The 21,769-nt window shown below is 41.1% G+C and overlaps 1 protein-coding gene across 1 annotated transcript in view; it reads left to right on the forward strand.

The window, feature by feature from the left end:
• The first annotated feature begins 312 nt into the window (after window positions 1–312).
• Window positions 313–21,769, forward strand: part of DDR2 (discoidin domain receptor tyrosine kinase 2) — a 38,200-nt gene continuing 16,743 nt past the window's right edge. Inside the window, exons 1-10 of the mRNA XM_024751644.1 lie at window positions 313–410; window positions 2,159–2,390; window positions 2,703–2,850; window positions 3,242–3,347; window positions 7,308–7,491; window positions 12,693–12,936; window positions 16,032–16,094; window positions 16,900–17,030; window positions 19,678–19,888; window positions 21,313–21,536. Coding sequence (XP_024607412.1) covers window positions 331–410; window positions 2,159–2,390; window positions 2,703–2,850; window positions 3,242–3,347; window positions 7,308–7,491; window positions 12,693–12,936; window positions 16,032–16,094; window positions 16,900–17,030; window positions 19,678–19,888; window positions 21,313–21,536 — 1,623 coding nt within the window. The 5' untranslated portion in view covers window positions 313–330. The remainder of the gene's footprint in view (window positions 411–2,158; window positions 2,391–2,702; window positions 2,851–3,241; window positions 3,348–7,307; window positions 7,492–12,692; window positions 12,937–16,031; window positions 16,095–16,899; window positions 17,031–19,677; window positions 19,889–21,312; window positions 21,537–21,769) is intronic.

Below are 21,769 nucleotides of genomic sequence, written 5' to 3' on the forward strand. Positions count from 1 at the left end.
AGGAAATAGGGATGGGCCATAGAGTTATCACCAAATAAAAGAATAAATCAGCACATAACAGTATTGTCAGAGTTTGGACCAAAAGATAAAGTTAGCTGAGGTTCAAATGCTTGGAAAATTGAACACTAATAAGTTTGGAGGCAGGGCCAGGAAGAAAAGGCTGAGAGAGTCATAGTGGTCAAACCGGGGTCATAGAGGGTCCTAGTCCCTCTTTCCTGTCTAATAATCAATTGCATTCTAGCTGGGGGTCTCTGAAAATAAAATAAAAGGATTTCCTCTCTTTTCTCTTTGGTTTCTCTTGGTTCAGCCATATGCCGCTATCCTCTGGGGATGTCAGGAGGCCACATTCCAGATGAAGACATCACAGCTTCCAGCCAGTGGTCAGAGTCCACAGCTGCCAAATATGGAAGGTGAGAATGGATGCCTCAAGAAAACCTGAGTTCTGGGTTGGACAGAATTACTGACTCAAGGTCTAAGGAAGAAGCATGGTACTTGGTGGGAGCTGGTGGGAATGGGGGAAGGACATCAAAGTGGACCTGCTCTGCATGTTTTCAGGTAGAGAATTTGGGGCCCGGCAGCACGTGCTGGTCTAGCAACCTCACCCTAACCACAGGGTCCCTAGAGCCACACCACCCACAGCAGATCGGCTTATTGATATGCAGTGCACTTGCTTTATCTCACGTTCTCACCATGAGCTACTGCAGGAAGTGGACTACAGTGGTACATATGAAAAAGTGCATATTAGGTAGGTCACTGAGAGTTAGGAGACACGGCCCTCTTCTCAGTGGGTGTTTGTGAAACATCAATCACAGTGCAAGGCATCAAGGCCTTAAATAGACATTGAGGCATCCAACAAATTCTTCCCTCCTCTCAAGGATACCTCACATAGAAGGGCCACCCTCATCCATAAACAAAGTATGTTGGGTTTCTTGTGGTCTAATATCAGGGGTCCTTTAAAGCAATAAACTATTGCTTGTCAAAAATTATTGTCAAAAACTATTCAACTTGTTAAGAAGTAACCTTCTTCCTGGAATCTAGTTCTTTTGGTGTAAAGCATTGATTTCTGTTAAAATGGAATCATCCATAGGAAAAGCAACCCTGTAAACCTTCTCCATGATTTCTGTCTTAGGGTATGAAAGATTAGAGTGATGTTTGGTGGGGTTGGAAGGGAGCAACAATGAGCAGGTGCCGTCTGTGAGAGAAGGCACATTCCAGGGAAGAGGGAAAGGGGTAAGAGGGTCCCAAAATAAGCCTTATAATGATTTCACAGTTTTGTTTGTGGGTAGCTCAGGCTGGAGGTAGTAAAATGAAACCAGATTATTTACTATTCCCTGACATACTCTTTTTTTTTTTTAACATCTTTATAGGGGTATAATTGCTTTACAATGGTGTGTTAGTTTCTGCTTTATAACAAAATGAATCAGTTATACATATACATATGTTCCCATATGTCTTTCCTCTTGAGTCTCCCTCCCTCCCACTCTCCCTATCCCACCCCTCCAGGCTGTCACAAAGCACCGAGCTAATATCCCTGTGCCATGCGGCTGCTTCCCACTAGCTATCTACCTTACTACGTTTGTTAGTGTGTATATCCTGACATACTCTTACCCCTCACTTTCACCATAGGTTTCCATGGCTTTTTGCTGAGCTGCCATGCTCACCCTGCTGGTTAAAATTCCACTACATTACACAACCCACACTGCAGGTCTTATGATTCCTCCCTCCCCACTCTTATAACTTGATATCCAGGCAAGGAGTGGTTAGCCTTGTTATGCTGAGACTGAAAATGGGGGGTGGGGGTGAGGGTGGTAAAATAACTCAGTGGGGAATAGAGGGTAGGAAGGGTTTCACTGCATGGGACCTCCCTTGAGATTACTAAATCAGGATGGGAAATAAAGGCTCCATGTCATCTGAAGGCCTCTAGCTCCCTGGTGGTGACTGTCTTTCTGGGTTTCATGGTGCCCCAGGAAGAGGGAACTGACCACAAGTGGGTACTGTGGTGACAGTCAGACTTGGTAGGGAGAGCCCAAAAGTCCATCTGGACTGGACTCCCAGCCTGCTGTCTCTCTTCAGCACTGGGCAGCTGCTTGCTGGGGACTGATAAATAACTCTGTGGTTTCGTGGTTCCTTCCTCTATCCCCAACACTCGTCAACCAAGGCTGGACTCAGAAGAAGGGGACGGAGCCTGGTGTCCTGAGATTCCAGTGGAACCTGATGACCTGAAGGAGTTTCTGCAGATTGACTTGCACACCCTGCACTTTATCACTCTGGTGGGGACCCAGGGGCGCCATGCAGGGGGCCATGGCATTGAGTTTGCCCCCATGTACAAGATCAATTACAGTCGGGATGGCACTCGCTGGATCTCTTGGCGGAACCGGCATGGGAAACAGGTGAGAAGAAGACACATTCAGACCCTGGGATGTCTGGGACCATATTTTGACTTAGGCTAGAAGAGGAAGTACACAGGTTGTCTATGTAGGTATGTGTGTCTGCAGACCTGGGATGCCCTTGTAAATGTGTGACCCAAGATGAAGGAGTGGGGGGTGGGGGGCACACATAGGGATATCAAGGCTGCTGAGTGGATACATTCTGCTCCTTGAATTAAAAGGAGAGGTTCCATCAAAGAGATAATGACTTGGGGAATGAAGAAGAGTCAGCAAACTTCATAGCATCTTCTCACTCTTTCTTTTATCTCTCCTCAGGTGCTGGATGGAAATAGTAACCCCTATGACATTTTCCTAAAGGACTTGGAGCCACCCATTGTGGCCAGATTTGTCCGCTTTATCCCAGTCACTGATCACTCCATGAATGTGTGCATGAGGGTGGAGCTTTATGGCTGTGTCTGGCTAGGTAGGTCTCTAGAGAGAGCGTGTAGACCTTATTAAAAACCCCAGCCCCTGGGAAATAAAGGCAATCAAATCAGAAAGAGGAATTACTTTCACCAAGAATTTCACCGGAATTACTAATCACCAAGAAGTGATCCCTTCTTGGTTAGAGTAAAGAAAGGGATATTATTCATCCACCCAGGGCTTGGTGCCCCACACCTGGCATACTGCATTCTAAGTCACTTTGCTGACTGCTGCTGAGGCGTACTCCCTGTGTGCCCAGATTGAGTCCTAGGTGGACACATTGCTCAAGATTGCAGTCTTGAAGCCTCAGGTAGTTCCCTGGGATAGTTGTTCTGAGCAGCAGGTGCATCTCCTTCCCAAAGGCACTGACACGTCTGTGTTTCCTTTGGCAGATGGCTTGGTGTCTTATAATGCTCCAGCTGGACAGCAGTTTGTACTACCAGGAGGCTCCATCATTTATCTGAACGATTCTGTCTATGATGGGGCCGTTGGGTACAGGTAAATTCTGTATTGTTCTGGGAACAATAATCAATGACTCAATCAGTCAACTAGCCAATGTTTATTTAGCCCTTATACTAGGCATTGTGAGATAAATTTAGATGAAGTAAAATATGTAGTCTTTATTTGGAAGGAACTAAGAGCCTAGTTTGGGAAGACAAAGTAATCAGAAGGAAAACAACAAATTATACAAAGTAAGGGCTAAACTTTGTGGTATGGTTCTAAGTACGGTAGCCATAATTTTTGACCCTCAAAACAAGATGTGTGGTCTGACAAAAATAATAGCCTACTTATGGAGACAAAGGGACAGAAGATTTGAAGTTACAAGTATAATAAACTGGACAGATAAAGAAGTACAGAAAGAATGAACCCCAGAAATGTAAATGCTTTAGAAATTGTGAAAAGAAGGAGACTATTAAGGCTTACAATAGACAAGAAAAGATTCTAGGATGAGATTATAATTGGAGCAGAGGAGGTAGGTAGAGGGGAGCAGAAGAAGGGAATCAGGGATGAGGACCAGAATGGCCTGACTATAGCAAAAGCTAGAACTGGGAACAGCAGAAGGACCAATGGATACATGAGATGAACCAAGGGAGGGCCATGGTGACATATATTCAGATACAGAATGAATTTAGGGTTGGATAAGAGATGTTCCCACCTATCCCAATTCACTCCAAGTCTTGCCATTCTTCTTCTACCCCACTTCAACACTTTTCTCTCTTAGGTTAATCTTTGTCTGCAAAGATTGAGCCTGGCAGAGAAGTTAGACCATAGTGAAGTCCACACCAGATGGTGGAGGTTGCTGGTGGTTGAGAGAGAGATTATTGAGTCTCAGGAAGAGGAGTGTGGAATTACAGCACTTCCATTGTCTTGGGTGTGAAGAATAAACTACTGCCCTCCAGCTTCCATGCCTTGTGTGAAGCTTCCATGCCCCATTCATCCAGTCTTCTATTACTAATCACTTCCTTTCCATCTACTTAGTCACTGTTCTTCCCCTTTTACATAATCTGTCTTGGCGTCATTTCACTTAGCCACACCCAACTGCCATCAACTCAAGGCACAGAGGAAATCAGAGATCAATTGAATTCAGTTTAGTTTAGTAAGTCTTTGCTAATCAACTGTTACTATGTGCAAGGAATTAGGTTGGGATTCAAATATAATAAAGTCATTAGTCCTACCTTTAAGAAGCTCACAGTTAGGAATGGGGACTAAACCAGGATATAAATTACTATGATACAAGCATAAGAGTAAGAGATACACAATGAGTGCTTTGGGTTTCAAAGAAACAAGAAAGCTATAGAAGGAAAACAGAGCATTGGGAGTGAAAACACCTGGATTCATGTCATAAAATTATTTCTGTTTGCTATGAGGCTGAAGTGATAAAAAAAGTATATAAGGAAAGCATTTTGTAGAGATAACGTGCTATATACATGTAAGTTATTATCTGATTGGAGGACCAGTTAAAACATAATAGAATAGAGGAAATCTGAAATGACCCCAAAGGATGGGTAGAACTTTCACAGGTAAAGAATCTTGAAATGGCATTTTAGGCAGAGGGAATACCATGATGACAAAAGAATCATGGTTGTAAAGTTTAGGGGAATGTCTGGGAAAGATCAGCAGTTTAGTTAACCATGGGCCATATTTATGTAGCAAGGCAGTAGATTAGAAGCATAGCAAGACAGATTTTGTCATATTTTGGAGGAACTTGAATGTCAGGGCCAGGAAGAAGAGGGGAGGGGGAGGAGGAGGAGTTGTTCTTCTTTACCAACATCATCAACACAATGTGTCACTGAAGGTTTTTAAAGCTGGGGAAGAGCATGATGGGAGCTGTGCTTCAGACAGATTAATCAAGCTGCATTCAAAGATTAGATTTGAATAGGAAGGGAGGAGATGAGGGGGACATTTTCTAATTCCAAATTCTGTCAGATGAAAAGAATTAATGACCCAGGCCATAATGCTGACTGTGGGAATGGGAATGAGAAAGATACTCATTTAGGGAATATTTGTAGTCTGATTGGATACAGGGGGCAAGACAGTAACGTGAGAAAAAGAGTTAGATGAAACAATAGTCTAAAACAATGGAGACAACACTTATTCATTCAACAAACATATTTTGAATGCTCATCATGTGCCAGGGACTCTTAGTGGATATGGAAGAGAAGTATAATTGACAGAATTGGGAAACCTAGGTGAAAGACTTAGTTTAGAAAGGGATGATGATGGATTCAGTTTGGAATATAAGTTCAAGGGACTGACAGGACATTCAAATAGAGAAATAAGGCAGGTAACTGGAAATATGGCTCTGGATGAACGCCAGAGGAAAGATAACAAAATAATCACAGAGATTTAGACACAGTCAGCTTCCACCTAATAATTGAGGTCATGAGCTATCTAGCTGGGGGGTAGCTAAGTGATGAGATACAGAGTTACCTAATTCAAGCTCTCAGGAAATAAATAGTCATAGTAGCAAAAGTTACTTATTTAAATTAAAAAAAATTCTAAAAGTAATATATACTGTTGTAGAAATTCTAACAATTCTAAAGTATATGAAGTAAACAGGGAAAGTTTCTTTCCTTATTGATTAAATTTTGATGGAAGAGAAATTGAATAAGCATTCCTTCTAATTTGTACTGCTTTTCTGAAGACTTTCATGGGGATTTATTTTTCTGGGGATAATGGGAAATATATTCATTGCAAGTAAACTTATGTTCTCCTAGCCTTCTGATCTGTAGAGAGAAGAAAAAGATGGCAAAACCTTGGAAGGGAGATCCAGGCTCTGGTCACTGTGGATAAGGCCAGTCAAATTTTATAATTTGCCAAACAGTTTTCAATGAACAAATATATTTAAAAATGTACCTGTAAGGCTGGCATAATCACTCTTAATCCTTTTTTTTTTTTTTTTTGGTAATTCACAACTTTTACATAACATTGGTCTGCCTATAACCTCATGGGTCACATGGATTATTGCTTGAGTGTGAATATCCCAATCTCTTCATTTGGGAGACTCTTGACATATCTTCCAGAGCTGGAGGAGAGAGAAGTTCCACACGATGGGTTCTTGTTCTGTCCCTCCATGAACAGAAGGAAGGAGGTCTCTTTATGTTCTTCACATCGTCAAATTAACATCAATACACATCCATCCTACCCAGCAGTCAGGCTTCTGGCAAACTCAGCCATTCAAACAGAGCCTTACACTCAGAAGTGAAAAGGCTGCCAAGCTAGAAAATAAAACGAAATCCAGTGCCTGAGACTCTCATGTCCATGCATTTTACTCCATGAGTCTAGTATTCTGCAAATGTAATTAAAGTTAAATATAAATCAGTATTTAAATTTGTTAGAAGTTACTTTTTCCCCCTTTTGTTCGATATCGAATCAAGTTGTTGGAGATGTGGGGTAGAAGAAGGCATGACTGGCTTCCCTGGATTTGATTCACTGAACAATGACAACATGCAGTCAAAGTAGAGTCAGAAAAGTTTCCAGCCAGCTCTGGGACCATTTATTTAGTGATGAGCAAGTGTCACCATCTGCTGTAGTATTTGTTCTATGCATTCATTCATTTACTCATTAATGGATGAATTAGTCCAATGCATTTGATAATATTGAATCATTATATAAAGACTTGTTAAGTATATAAGAACAGGTAAGGATACAATAGATCATAGAAAGCTTTTCATATAAAATGATTAAAAAAAGGTGTTTAAAAGCTTTGCTATTATAGAGTTAAGCATCAGATATTTTGTAAAATTCATTTATATGAAATTCTTAGTTCTCCACTGATGCAGGATAAATGAGTCAGTACTACAAAATATATTGGATTTTTCATAATTCTTCAACCTCCGAGATAATCAGCTCTTACAAAACCTGGGGTGAAGAAACTGGGTAAAAGCTCTTCCATGAATATGTAATTAACTCCAGGTTCCTCTCTCCCTTTTCCTTCTCCTCTTTTGGCTTGAGCAGCATGACTGAAGGGCTGGGCCAGTTGACCGATGGGGTGTCTGGCCTGGATGATTTCACCCAGACCCATGAGTACCATGTGTGGCCAGGCTATGACTACGTGGGCTGGAGAAATGAGAGTGCCACCAATGGTTACATCGAGATCATGTTTGAGTTTGACCGCATCAGGAATTTTACTACCATGAAGGTCAGTGGAGTTAGGCGTAGAAGCCAAAATCATGGTGCAGGGAAAAAGCATGCTGGAAAGAACCCTAGGGTGGTGCCAGCAGAATGGCATTCAAGCACATATTCTGCTGCTAACTAGCTGCATGCATTTCTTGAGTCACTTCATCTGTCTGGGCTTGTTTCTTCATTTGTAAATAAGGATGTTAGATTAGGTCACTGTTTCACAATGTATTTGGCTGTTGTTGTCTCAACACCAGAGTGGACATATCCATTATGCAAAGTGGGCACAGTGTCTGGGACCCACGATACTTGTAAGGCCCATGGAAATGGGCCTTTAACTTCTTTTACTGTCAGAATAAAAGAAATGAGCCTTAACGTTGAAAGTTTTTACCTTTTTAACAAAACAGTTGTAAAATATAATTTTAACATATTTTTTGTGGAGGGAGTGGCCCACAAAGGCAGTAGTGATGAGGGCCCTTGGAAGTCATTCCATGGCCCCACCCAGCACTCTGCAGGGAGGGGACACACTCTTTTCAGTAAGGGTGTCTCATTGCAGCTCTGATTCTCAATGGAAGAAGAAGGAGCTTTGTATTTTGAACCACTTCCCATCCCTGAGTGTTTCCTCCATGCCCACAGCACTAAGAAATCACGACAGAAGATCCCATACTGTTCTGTTCCCAGAGTTCTTTGTTTCCTATCTATTATCATTTATCTGTCTATGTGTCTGGTTCTCTTACTAGACCTCAAGCTCCTTCTCAGACTCTGCTTTCTGGTCTTTGTACCCAAGCGTCTGACACTTAATATATACAGGCTCAATAAATGTTTGCAGGTGAACAAATGATATACTTTATTGCCTACTCTAGCCATTTATGGTTATAAATATCTCTGCAACCTGGGGTAGAAGGAGGAGGAGATATGATGAACATCAGTAAGACACTGAGAATATAATAGTATTCTCCTAGCTATAAACAGAAACTTGAAGAAGGACTGGGGCCAGGCAGGAGGAATCACTGTGACTCCTGGCTGGGCCACCATCCGGATTCTAGACCTCAGGCCCAGGGTTTCAGTTTGTCTTCTCTGTGGGACCTCCGTGACTCTTTGCCCAGTCAGAGGAGTTGGTTATCCAATGAGTGAGATTCAAGGGTGAAATGAGGTGGTTTTTCTAAGGCCTCAAATGTAAATTATTAGGTTTTTGGGTTTGTTTTTTCTGAAACACCATCACCCAGAAGTCTGTATTAAAATGCAAGTATTTTACCTCAGGGAGAGTAAAACAATAAAAAAAATTAATGTCTTAAATGCAATAGCAGAAGTTATTTTATCAGTTAACTATTACAGAGTAGTTAAGAGTGAGTAGGTAAATTTCATTGAGTACTTGGATGGAAGCTAAAAGACCTGGGAGAAGCCCAGACTGGGTGTGCTCTGGGGAGAGGTAAGTGCAGACCATGAGAAGAACTGGAGGGGGGGACTTAAGGCCTGATTTCCATTTTCTCTGGGGTAGGGCCTTTCAGGAGAGCCTACCCTGGATGTAAGGGTTGAGGACCTCTCCGTTGGTATGGTGAGTTTCCTGATACTTAGCTCAAATGATAGTTTTTCCTTTTTTCTTACTCAATCCCAAGTATGTTTCAGAGAGAAAGGAATGGAAGAAAAGTCCATGCATAAAGTGACCAGATTAGACGTTAAACCTGAATTCTAGGTTCTGGGGGTAAACAGATGAATAAGAAATGGTCCCTACCTTGGGGCAGTTTGCAGTTCAGTGGGGGAAGACACTATTTATTTGCAAAAGAAGGTATGTAGAATGACATGGGGACACTGAAGAAGGGAAACTGTATCATTCCCAATAAATAAAAATGTGTTATTCTTGGCACAAACCTGGAGTCAAAAAGAAAATCCATGTCTACTATATCACTCTCACATGTTAAGATGATAATATCTCCTAGTTGGATTAATAGCTATTAGTTAAATGATGAGAACAGAAGGATCAACACATACCCAATCTGCCAGTGTGTTGCTCCAAATGGCTCTTGGGAAGTTGTAAAATGTGCGTGAAATCGTGTGTTAACACATTATTCTTTACAGGTTTATGGGGGGGTGGGGAAAATATGCCCAGTAACAAACCTATGTATGCTTCAAGGAAAAATTTATCTGTATTGCTGAATAATGTGTATACCCAATATGTACCTATGAACATGTGTATCAATTCATTATAGATCATTGGGAGAATTTCTAGTCACAAAAATAATAAAATGTAGTTTAAAGTCCCCATAAAGTTATAATATTTGCTCAATTGCCTTTGATCTCCCTGAGTCCCCAGGAGCTCCTGTTTAACTAGTTTATCACAGATCAAAATTATTCAAAAGCATATGTCTGCATTTAGAAGGTGCCAGAAACCTCTCAGGAGCTGACTCAGAGCTAGTCTTCTCAGGACTAGCAGGCCAAGCATGTGTCTACCATATTTTAATTTTTCTGAGACAAATGAAAAGTAAAAGACGACTTTCAGGTCACTGTAGTCTTCTAGAGAGTAGTTTTTTACTTCTTAGACAAAGTACTGCGTATTTCCCTCCCTGATCTGATTATAGTTAAAATACAGCATTTAAAAGAAAATCAACAACCCAATCCAAAAATGGGCAGAAGACCTAAATAGACATTTCTCCAAAGAAGATATACAGACTGCCAACAAACACATGAAAGAATGCTCAACATCATTAATCATTAGAGAAATGCAAATCAAAACTACAATGAGATATCATCTCACACCAGTCAGAATGGCCATCATCAAAAAATCTAGAAACAATAAATGCTGGAGAGGGTGTGGAGAAAAGGGAACACTCTTGCACTGCTGGTGGGAATGTGAATTGGTACAGCCACTATGGAGAACAGTATGGAGGTTCCTTAAAAAACTACAAATAGAACTACCATATGACCCAGCAATCCCACTACTGGGCATATACCCTGAGAAAACCAAAATTCAAAGAGTCATGTACCAAAATGTTCATTGCAGCTCTATTTACAATAGCCTGGAGATGGAAACAACCTAAGTGTCCATCATCGGATGAATGGATAAAGAAGATGTGGCACATATATACAATGGAATATTACTCAGCCATAAAAAGAAATGAAATTGAGCTATTTGTGATGAGGTGGATAGACCTAGAGTCTGTCATACAGAGTGAAGTAAGTCAGAAAGAGAAAGACAAATACCGTAAACTAACACATATATATGAAATTTCAGAAAAAAAAAAACTGTCATGAAGAACCTAGGGGTAAGACAGGAATAAAGACACAGACCTACTAGAGAATGGACTTGAGGATATGGGGAGGGGGAAGGGTAAGCTGTGACAAAGCGCGAGAGAGGCATGGACATATATACACTACCAAACGTAAGGTAGATAGCTAGTGGGAAGCAACCGTATAGCACAGGGAGATCAGCTCGGTGCTTTGTGACCGACTGGAGGGGTGGGATAGGGAGGGTGGCAGGGAGGGAGATGCAAGAGGGAAGAGATATGGGAACATATGTATATGTATAAGTGGATCACTTTGTTATAAAGCAGAAACTAACACACCATTGTAAAGCAATTATACTCTAATAAAAACAAAACAAAACAAATAAAAAAGAAAAGAAAATCAAATCCACAAAGCATTTAGAAAATGAAAAATTACATATATCAAAACAAATGGGATACATATAAAACCACACTGAATAAAATTCATGGTACTGAATACATTCTTTATTATTTTTTTAAATCTTTATTGGAGTATAATTGCTTCACAATACTGTGTTAGTTTCTGTTGTACAACAAAGTGAATATGCATACATATATCCCCATATGCCCTCCCCTTTAGCCTCACTCCCACCCTCCCTATCCCACCTCTCTAGGTCATTGCAAAGCACTGAGCTGATCTCCCTGTGCTATGCTGCTGTTCCCACTAGCTGTCTATTTTCCATTCTGTAGTGTATATATGTCGATGCTACTCTCACTTTGCCCCAGCTTCCCCCTTCCCCCCTACCCCATGTCCTCAAGTCCATTCTCTATGTCTACATCTTTATTCCTGCCCTGCCACTAGGTCCATTAGTCTAACATCAAAGATAAATGCATAAACCAATTAATTAAAGTCAGAAAACTATAGAAATGATCATAAATCCAAGACCTTATTTTTGGAAAAATAGAAAAAATTTTACTATACAAATCAAGAAAAAATAAATTGAAAGAGATTCTGAAACATATTTTTATATATAAATGCATTTTTAAATATATTCTATTTATTACATAAATATGTTAAGTCCACAGGAGAATGAAATCCTATGCTATTTACTTGCATTCTAGAAGGATTCCCAAAACATCTGTAGGAAAGATTATTACCTACCCCACAGGCTACTTATCCAACACTTTGCAGATTTCAAAACATCTGAAAAATGTATTGAAGCTGTAGTTGGTATTTCTTTGATTTTGTTCTTAGCCTTGTTCCATTTACTTGTGTTCAATAAACTAGAACTGTTAATTCATCCCAAGGAAGGTACAACAAAAAAGCTACCTTCCTAAAGGCCTTCTTTTCTCATCTCAGAAAATATCTGTGAGGAAGATTTGAGGCTCTCATCAGAATGGCTTTACCTAAGCTGAATTTAATTAAGAGAGATAATTAAGTTTTGTGTCTCTGGCTGACAAATGCTAATACCCGGCAGTGGAAGTGAGATTTCTAAAGAGAAAGATGAAATTATATTGGATTGTGTATTATTTCAGGTTTCTCATCGAAACCTGTTGAAAGAAGTGGACTGGCTTTGGAATGTACATAGGAGAAAGTAGTTCAGAATAGCTCCATCCTGGGCAGATAGCAACCGTGGTTGAGAGGACTGGAGTGGTTGGGTTACAAAACTCTTTTGTAAAAAGAGCAGAGAGAGTTCAGGGCAAGGAAGGAACTGAGAGGATGCTGGTCCAGCCCTCATTTAACAGATAAGGACGCTACTCCCAGCAGCATGCAGTGAGGTAGCCAGGGGAGCACAACTGCAAAGAGGTGACTGGGGTAGCAGCCCAGGTTTTATAAGGTATCACTGCCACGGTGAGATTCCTAGAAGGGAAAAACGCAAGACTGCAGAGCACCAATTATTCACCAAGGGTGGTGCTCAGAGAAATTTGGCAGGTCTAAGATCTTACTGGGTTAGGTTGCACTGTGTCCCTAGTGCCACCCAACAGGATCACCCTGTCACTCACATGCCTCTTTCTCTGCCAGGTCCACTGCAACAACATGTTTGCTAAAGGTGTGAAGATTTTTAAGGAGGTACAGTGCTACTTTCGCTCTGAAGCCAATGAATGGGAACCTAACGCTGTCTCCTTCCCCCTTGTCCTGGATGACGTCAACCCCAGTGCTCGGTTCGTCACGGTGCCCCTCCACCACCGCATGGCCAGTGCCATCAAGTGCCAATACCATTTTGCTGACACCTGGATGATGTTCAGTGAGATCACCTTCCAATCAGGTTGGGAGCTCGGGGGCCCCTTAGGGAACTGGGAGCAGGGTGGTGAAGGAGGAGGGCGGTGTCCAGAGCTTCTCACTGGCGGGTGTCTGAAAGGAGGACGGTTGTACAGGTGGCTTCTCATGGGTAGATAGAGGGACTGTTTTCTGAGACTAGTGTAGTTGTGGAAGGGTAGGGATGAGGATGTAGAAGTGGACAGAATGTTTACTTGGCTCTCACATACATTTGTCTAAAAGAGATGTAAGATAAAGGATTAAAGAAAATGAGTACAATGTGTTAAAACCTTTATGTAAATCAAGCCAGTTAAGGGGAAGGGCACCTAAACATTATTAAAATATTTAAATGAAGATGTCTAAATAAAAGTAAAGAGAACAATGAACCCCCATCCATCACCTAGCTTTACTAACCATTGATGTTTTTTTGTCATGCTTGTTTCCTTTATTCCTCCTTTTTTGGTATAGTATTTTGAAGCAAATCTGAGACATTATCTGATTTCACTACTAAAATTTTAGAATACACCTGAGAAAATAACATTACCTTCATAATAATGCCATTATTACATCCAACAAATTTATTAGTAACTAATTCCTTGATATAATATAATAGCCAGTCCACATTCAAGTATCCCTGATTGTCTAATAGTGTCTTACTACAGTTGGCTTGATTGAATTAGGATCCAACTAATTAGCCCCTCTTGGTGTATTTCCTTTATTATATTACTAGGTGGTATCTCTTTTAACCTAAAACAGTTTTTTAAAAAAATTCCATTCTGGTTTTGCTGATTACTTTCTGTGGTGTAATTTTACTGGAGCTTCTCTCCTCTGTCATCCTGTAGACTGGTGGTTATATCTACAGGTGAACTTGATTCAAATTCAATATTCATTTTTGCCAAGGATTTTTCATGGATAGTGCTGTGTACTCTATGCTGAACCTCATCATGGGGATGTTATGTTAGAATCTCTTACTTTTAGTGATGCTAAGATTGATCTCTGGGCTCAGGTGGTTATCCTTTCATTGAAAAGTTCCCAATGAACTTTCTCCTTAGGTTTTATCCTCCATTGATGACCAGTGCTTAAATTATTTCATTAGGAGTTGCTAAATGGTGATTTTCTAATTCTTTTATTCCTTCTGCATTTATTATCTGAGTTTCTTCTGAATAGGAGAACTATTCCCCATATGCTTGTTAACCCTGAAATACAGTTCATGTTGGAAGGGCAGCATACATAATTAATTTTTTCATCAATTTACAGAGTAATGAGTCAATGCTCTAGCAACCTTCAGTGGTATCTAATAGATTTTATTTTGGTTTTCATCCTCACTAACATTAAAGAGGACACATTTTTAGAGGTGTGTTTAAAAAAAGGATTTTTTAAAAATTTACTTATTTGGTTACGCTGGGTCTTAGTTGCAGCAGGCGGGCTCCTTAGTTGCAGCTTGCAGGCTTCTTAGTGGTGGCTCGCCAGCTCCTTGGTTGCAGTACATGTGTTCCTTAGTTGCAGCATGCGAACTGTTAGTTGCAGCATGCATGCAGGATCTAGTTCCCTGACTAGGGATCGAACCCAGGCCCCCTGCATTGGGAGTGTGGAGTCTTATCCACTGTGCCCCAGGGAAGTTCCCTCTCTGAGGATTTAAATCTTACGACAGGATTCTTTACCTGCCTTAGAGAAGCATCCATCTCTTAATCAAAATAGAAGTCACTAAGTATCATATATGTACAGTTGACCCGTGAACAACATGGGTTTGAACTGCATGGGTCTATCTATATACGGATTTTTTTCCATAGTAAATATTACACTACTACACAATCCACAGTTGGTTGAATCCATGGATGCAGAACCTCGGATATGGAAGAACCATGTATATGGAGGGCTGATTTTAAGTGATATGCAGATTTTCCACTGCACAGAGTACTCAGTGCCCCTAACCTGCACGCTGTTCAAGGGTCAATGGTACATCTCAAAGAGGAATATAATTACTTAATTCAATACAGTTTCTTCCTGAGAATCTCTTCTTTTTTATTCTATTGACCAGAGTCCTTTTAGACACTGTCTTGAATCTCACTCTTAAGGGTCTGACTTTACAGCACTTATCTGATTGTTCCTTGTGTATCTCCTTCACTGTTACTTCCTCTTTATACCATATACTACTTACAATGAATGTGTGTGCATTCATGCATAAAACATTATTGAGCATCTACTATATACCATGCGCTGTCTTATTTATTAGGTTACAATGACAAACAAGACAATGTCCTTGACCTAAAGGTGCCCAATGTCTCATAGAAGATGGATGAGTAAACTTAAAATATGAAACACTGTGGTATGTACTAAATGATATAGGCACTGGGTACTACGGAGCCAAAGAAGAAGTAAATCCAAATCAGACTTAGGCAGGAGTACATTATTTGGGGTAGGGTGGGCTACTGTAACAAATACTCCAATAACTTATTGTTGCTGACTAATTATTATTTATTATTACTGATAGTCTTTGCATATTCTAATTCTTGACCCCCTTGATTAGACAAGTCAGAGGGAAAAATTAGTTACCAACATCAATCTGTCAAATACACTTTTGGGAGCTAGTCCTAGAAGCTTCAACAACACTGTAAAGGATATTCTAATTTATTTCTAAGGAAGAAGGCTTAATTTGTAAATTAAAGAGCTAGGACTATGAGGCATAGTGAAAACTCTTTTGTAAAACACCGTAATTTCCTTGAAGGGAAAGCGCATCTGAACCCTATGTCTGTCCTATGTCTACTTACCCATTGTATTCTCTCTACGTTTTGTTGAATTTGGATCTCACTTCCTATGCATGATTCATGATAATGTGTGGTCACAGCCCTCTGATAACTCTAACATTTTTGTACCATGACACTTAGTAGGTAATAATTGAAACAAAATTTTTACAAGAGTTACCCTTACTATTTAGATGAATGGCAATATTTTTTACTTAATATATTATATGATTTAATTTCTAAGAAAGGCTTGTAGCAACCCAGTAAATCGATTTCACAAAGTGCTAGCTTACAACCTGCCTTCAGAAAAACCACTACCGAACTGTCTTCTTCCCAGCTCTGACTCACCCTTGTTTTGTGACAGATGCCGCTATGTACAACAACTCTGGAGCCCTTCCCACATCGCCTGTGGCACCCACAACCTATGGTATGTATGCTTCTTGGTTATAAAAATTAGGTTGAAGGGACCTCCTGGAGGATGAAGAAGGGTGGAGATTTGCAAAGGCTTGACTGTGTAGCAGGCTTGATACCAGGTGGCTTTCAATGAAGAGTAGCTCTGGAAAGATAGGACAGACCACCTCCAAAGTTAAGGGCCCAACCTCACTCTCTTCCCTGCTGGTCCATGTGATTCTTCTGCTGAGGCAGAGTCTGGAGCTGTTCCAACTGCTTCTGAGAAGTTTGGGAAGCTTGGAGCCAAAACAGGGAAAGGGATATTTCTAGGTGAGACCCATTGTAGGGATCTCAATGAATGAATGGAACAAAAAGCTAGTCTCTCCAATTGGAGAGAAATATGGAAAAGTGTATGCATTGCTTCAAACAGTCACTGGCTGTATAAGTCAGCAATCTGAGAAACACGTGATCAAGTGTCTCCAAAGAGGACTCTCAGCTGCCTTGGCATGTCTCAATGCAGAGTGAAACTGATTCTTCACCTGTTTTTCATGAGGTGTGATTAGGGGCCATGGTATAAAGGGAGCAAAATTTTGGGAGGAATGGAAAACCTCTCCATTATCCAGTCTAATACATGAGGAAGAGGAAGCTACCGTCCCATGGAGGAGGGCTGTAGGATATAAGAGCACAGGAATACAAGAGTAGCAAGACCAAGTGTTAAGTGGCATCTTGTGGAATTATCCTGAAGGAATAGGTTCTGCCTTCTTATCTCTAGTCCAAGCCCTTATGCTCTTCCTTGCTCCTTGAGATGATAATATTCTTCATCCTTCTTTTCCTGGTTACAGATCCAATGCTTAAAGTTGATGACAGCAACACTCGAATCCTGATTGGCTGCTTAGTGGCCATCATCTTCATCCTCCTGGCTATCATTGTCATCATCCTTTGGAGGCAGTTCTGGCAGAAAATGCTGGAGAAGGTGAGGAAGTGCAGGACGATCACGGGGTAGGAAGCTGCTCCATCCTTTCCTGTGCTGCTTCATTAATATCCAAGCCAAGTTTCTCACAGTTCTATTCCTACTTCTTTTTGTACTTGCAAGTTATGGTTGGGGAGAACCTGCCAGTCCAGTGGTTAGGACTCTGTGCTTCCACTGCAGGGGGCACATGCTTCCCCCCTTGTTGGGGAACTAAGATCCTGCATGCCACGTGGTACGGCCCCCAAAAAAGAAAGTAATGGTTATGCATCCTTCTGAGTGCCTCCTCAGATTCTTTTAGTCTAGGCCAAATGATCTATATACTTTCTATTACATTTGTCTAACACTTTACAGTCTGCAAAGACTTTTTCCTTGATGTTACTTGAACCTCACTGAATAATTGTGAGTTGGGCAGAGTAGTTATATTTAACTGTTTTGCTGATGAGAAGATGTGATGTGCTCAAGGTCATACAGTTAATCTCCTGCTTTCTATGCTTGTTCTAATTGTCAGTCTTGAAATTTGTTGACTTCTTTTCTTCTAAAATATATACCTTTCACCACGGATGGAATATCTACGACTTTTCTTGGTGTCTTAGACCAGATAGCAATTCTGGGCACTGCTGCTAAATGTGGGATACTCTTGGGGTTGGCTGATGATAAAGTGTTTCTACCGTTAGTCATGGACATTGTCCCTGGTCAGTGAGCTCAAATGGATGTGGACTGTGAGAGATCATAGATACTCTGGGCTGTGAGGCTTTGAGGTGCCCATCGAGGGCAGGGAACAGGAGGGAGGGAATAGGCTGATTGTGTTTATAGCCTAAATATTTGGGGATGGGATCTCAGAGGAGACCAGTGCCTATGTAGAGTGCCTACCAGACAAAGGGAAAGGGCACTGTGAGAATGGACTGGAACCTTCTGAACTCTTTGTGGGTAGGACAAGAGGAAGGGGCTGAAATCAGAAAAGTGAGGGGAATGACCCAGACAAGTAGCATGCAATTCCTTCTGATGTGTTACACATTCAAGTTCTGAGATGATTGAGGTTTATTTTAAGGACTTTAGGCAGGAATATTGCACAGAAGAGAGGGTCTCTTTGCTTCCCACAGAGACTTCTAACATTAGTCTAAAAATTAAATTAAAGGTTTCAATCCATAACTGAAGGCTGAAAGGCAGAATCCACAGAGAGCTCACCCACTGGCATGATGAGGCAATATCAAAACCTTTTGTCTTTTAGAATGCTAGAACACACGTGGTATCTAAATTCCAGGATGCGGGGTAGCAGAGAGTGGTGGTGGTAGCAGCTGATGGTCTGACGGTTCATTGGACAGCTTGAAGCTGTGTTCTTACTGAACAGTCCGTTATGACTGCATTTTAGTTGAGGGGGGAGAGTCTGTGTTCTCTTCTCTGTGAGCTATTTTTCTCTTTATTTGAGCCAGAATATACCACTCTTTGAGTCTTTCTTCTGAGTCCCACTGGCATATATTCATGGGCTGGGAGAAGAATTTTGGATTGGAGACTCTCCAGGTAAAAGGGAGAACAAAAATTTTGCCCTTGAATATTTAAGTTGGTCCTTCAAGAAATTCTTTCTGTCCCTGTACATCCTGAGTAAGATAACTCAAGATGCTCTGGAATGACATAGGATTTCTTCTGGGGGAAAGAACTTTTTTGTAGAAGACCCTTAAGCATACCTATGTATTCCAAATACATTGCTCAAAATAGCCTTATGCTGTAGCATTATCTGCAGGATACTTACAGTGGTGTCCTCAGAATTCTCTCTTTGAGAGAGTCAGCCGATATCTATTGAGTACCTACTATGTGCTGGGCTCCATGCTCAGTATTGAGGATATTACTGCAACAAGGGAACTCAGTCTAGGGTATGGAGCAGACATCTAAGTTTCTCCACTGAGCACCCAAAGTGTGTTTGTTGGAGTAGAACGTTTCATGTGTTTAAATCCAAATAGTCACCTATACTTAGATTATGAGATTTTCCTTTTGAAGGAGCAGGCAGGTCATATTAAATAGAATGACGGAACAATTAGCTATTTTATTCTTCTTATTCCTGTGTTAGGTATAATTCATGTTAGTATCCCTAGCACCTAGGGCTTTCCTTTCTTATTTTGTAGCCATCTTATTTTTGGTTAGTGAAAATGCAGGGTCAAGGGGGTATTACCCTAACCTACAATGCCAGAGTGGTCAGGTGAACTACAGATTCATCATGTTACAGCACATTTGTTACGTTAATAAGCATTTTAATTTATGCCTACACAAAATCAACCAGTTGAGTGGTGTCAGGAAAACCCATTATTTAACAGAACATTGAAAACTCTAAGATTGAGAAACTCTTTGATTGGCTACTGATAGGTTCTAATGGTGTCACGTGAATAATGCTTGTAAGTGTTTCAATGGAAGTTAATTAATGTTGGCAGTGCAGAACTTTGGAAGTCAAATTCTGCCTTGAAGAAATGAAAGATGATTCTGAGTTTCTACAACACAGGCATTTGTGGAGCCAGACTGAAGCCCTGTCACTTGCATTGCTTCTGGAGTTTGAGTATTAGAGAGTTATTTCATCTGAGTGGAAGAGCTGGGTTTAAGAAGAGGAGGGAGTGATGATCCCTTTTGTGTCAACATGCCTTTCTCCCCTGTCCTTCTCTTTCAGGCTTCCCGGAGGATGCTGGATGATGAAATGACAGTCAGCCTTTCCCTGCCAAGCGAGTCCAGCATGTTCAACAATAACCGCTCCTCATCGCCAAGCGAGCAGGAGTCCAACTCCACTTACGATCGCATCTTTCCTCTTCGCCCTGACTACCAGGAGCCGTCCAGGCTGATACGGAAACTCCCAGAATTTGCTCCAGGGGAGGAAGAATCAGGTGAGGATGAAACAGTGAGCAGAAAATTGAGGGACAAGATTTATGAAGGTGTGACACTATTGCTCCTACTCAACCAAGTCTAATTTTAGCCGAGAGAAGTCCACCTTCTCCTGGGAAGTCCACACTGTCTTTCTGGATTTGGTCTACTGCTGCTCCTAATTGAATCTGGACGTCTCTCCTTTGCTACTGCACGTAGCAGATGTTTGGAGGGACCCACTATCAGAAGAAGAAAAATAAATAAAATGCGTTATTAAGGCATTAACACCAGAAGAACCTAAACAGTCCAACTAGTCCAACCTTCTCATTTTTCATAGTAGGAAAGTGAGAAGGCCCAGATAAGGTACTCACCCAACATCAAACACCAATAGGTGTAAATTCAGGACTAGAATTTCACTTGGAGAAAAAACAACAAAGCTAAAGAGATCCTAGAATTCCCAGGTTTTAGTCACGTAGATAATTGAGTTATTTAACTTTTGTTCATTTCTCTTTGGTGAAGATTTACTTGACTAATACAAGATTTTATTATGAGAGCAAATATTTCTTGTCTTTTCTCAATAAAGCGTTGCTTCGGTAAAATGGTGCCAATTGATTCACATTCCAGTGTCTTTTAAAAAGAGCTGCAGAGTGACATCAGAGGGGATGCTGGGGTCATCGCTGAGGCTCAGAGCAGCTTTTCTGTCCATAATGTCAGCATCCAAGGAGTGACCCCAGTCAGTGGAAGAGGACTGATGGTGTTCAGGGGAGAGCTGATTGGAGAAGTAGCAGGACTAACCATGAGAGCAGAGGCTTTTCAAGGGAGGCCTTCCAAAGGAAGAAAGGAAACTAATGTGTATTTACCACTCAGTGGATAGCAAACTTTGAAGGAGTGTATTGAACTATGGGAATTTTACAGAGACAGCAAGAATAAGGATGTAATTTATTTCCTAGGCCGAACCAAAGTGATCTACCTACTTTCTGAAGTCTAAAACATCCCCCCTCATATTTTAATATTTTTTAAGTTAGGATGTGTCTTAAGCTAGATGATATAAATTTAATCACAGTTTTTAATCCCTGAAATAGGTTATTAAAATTAGTGATTATATCTTAAAATTAAGGAAATATGCCATTAAATCCTAAAACTTTAATACTCCTGCCCCAACTAGTATAGCGAGCCTTCCTGGAGCTTCACTACAATTCCACAAGGTTAACCAAGGAGGTTATTAATGATCACGTAGTTATGAGGAGAGGATAAGAGATAAAATGGTGCCTACATTCTGGAGGCCACAAGAAATCATCTCCAGAGGAACCATTCTCCAAGTAAGAATGTCATGGCGTAGGTTAGGCTATCTTGGGGGCATGTTTTCGCTCTCCTCTCATATTTCCTTTCTTGAAGATATCTCCAAAGAGGCCCCTTGGAACGAGACTCGTTGTCCTTGTCTTTGCAGGCTGCAGTGGCATTGTGAAGCCAGTCCAGCCCAGTGGGCCTGAGGGTGTGCCCCACTATGCAGAAGCTGACATTGTGAACCTCCAGGGAGTGACTGGAGGCAACACCTACTCCGTGCCTGCCATTACCATGGACCTGCTCTCGGGGAAAGATGTGGCTGTGGAAGAGTTCCCCAGGAAACTCTTAACTTTCAAGGAGAAGCTGGGAGAAGGCCAGTTTGGGGAGGTGAGCTGATTCTTTGAGTGGGGCCTCCAGTCCTTGGTCGTTCAAAGGAAGTGGTTGAATAAAAATGGTCAGTAGAGCAAACTGTCCCATCCAAAGTGGATTCACATCAAATGTCTCCTCCACTTGTCTCTCCTTGCATTGTTCTCTAGAAGACTAGTATTGGTCAGCCTCATCTTTGTCAAACAGCTGTGGCAATCCTGGGAATTCTGATTTCTATATAAGAGTTTTTAAAG

This window comes from Neophocaena asiaeorientalis, unplaced genomic scaffold, assembly GCF_003031525.2.
Source record: "Neophocaena asiaeorientalis asiaeorientalis breed wild unplaced genomic scaffold, Neophocaena_asiaeorientalis_V1.1 scaffold156, whole genome shotgun sequence".
Classification (NCBI taxonomy): Eukaryota; Metazoa; Chordata; class Mammalia; order Artiodactyla; family Phocoenidae; genus Neophocaena; species Neophocaena asiaeorientalis.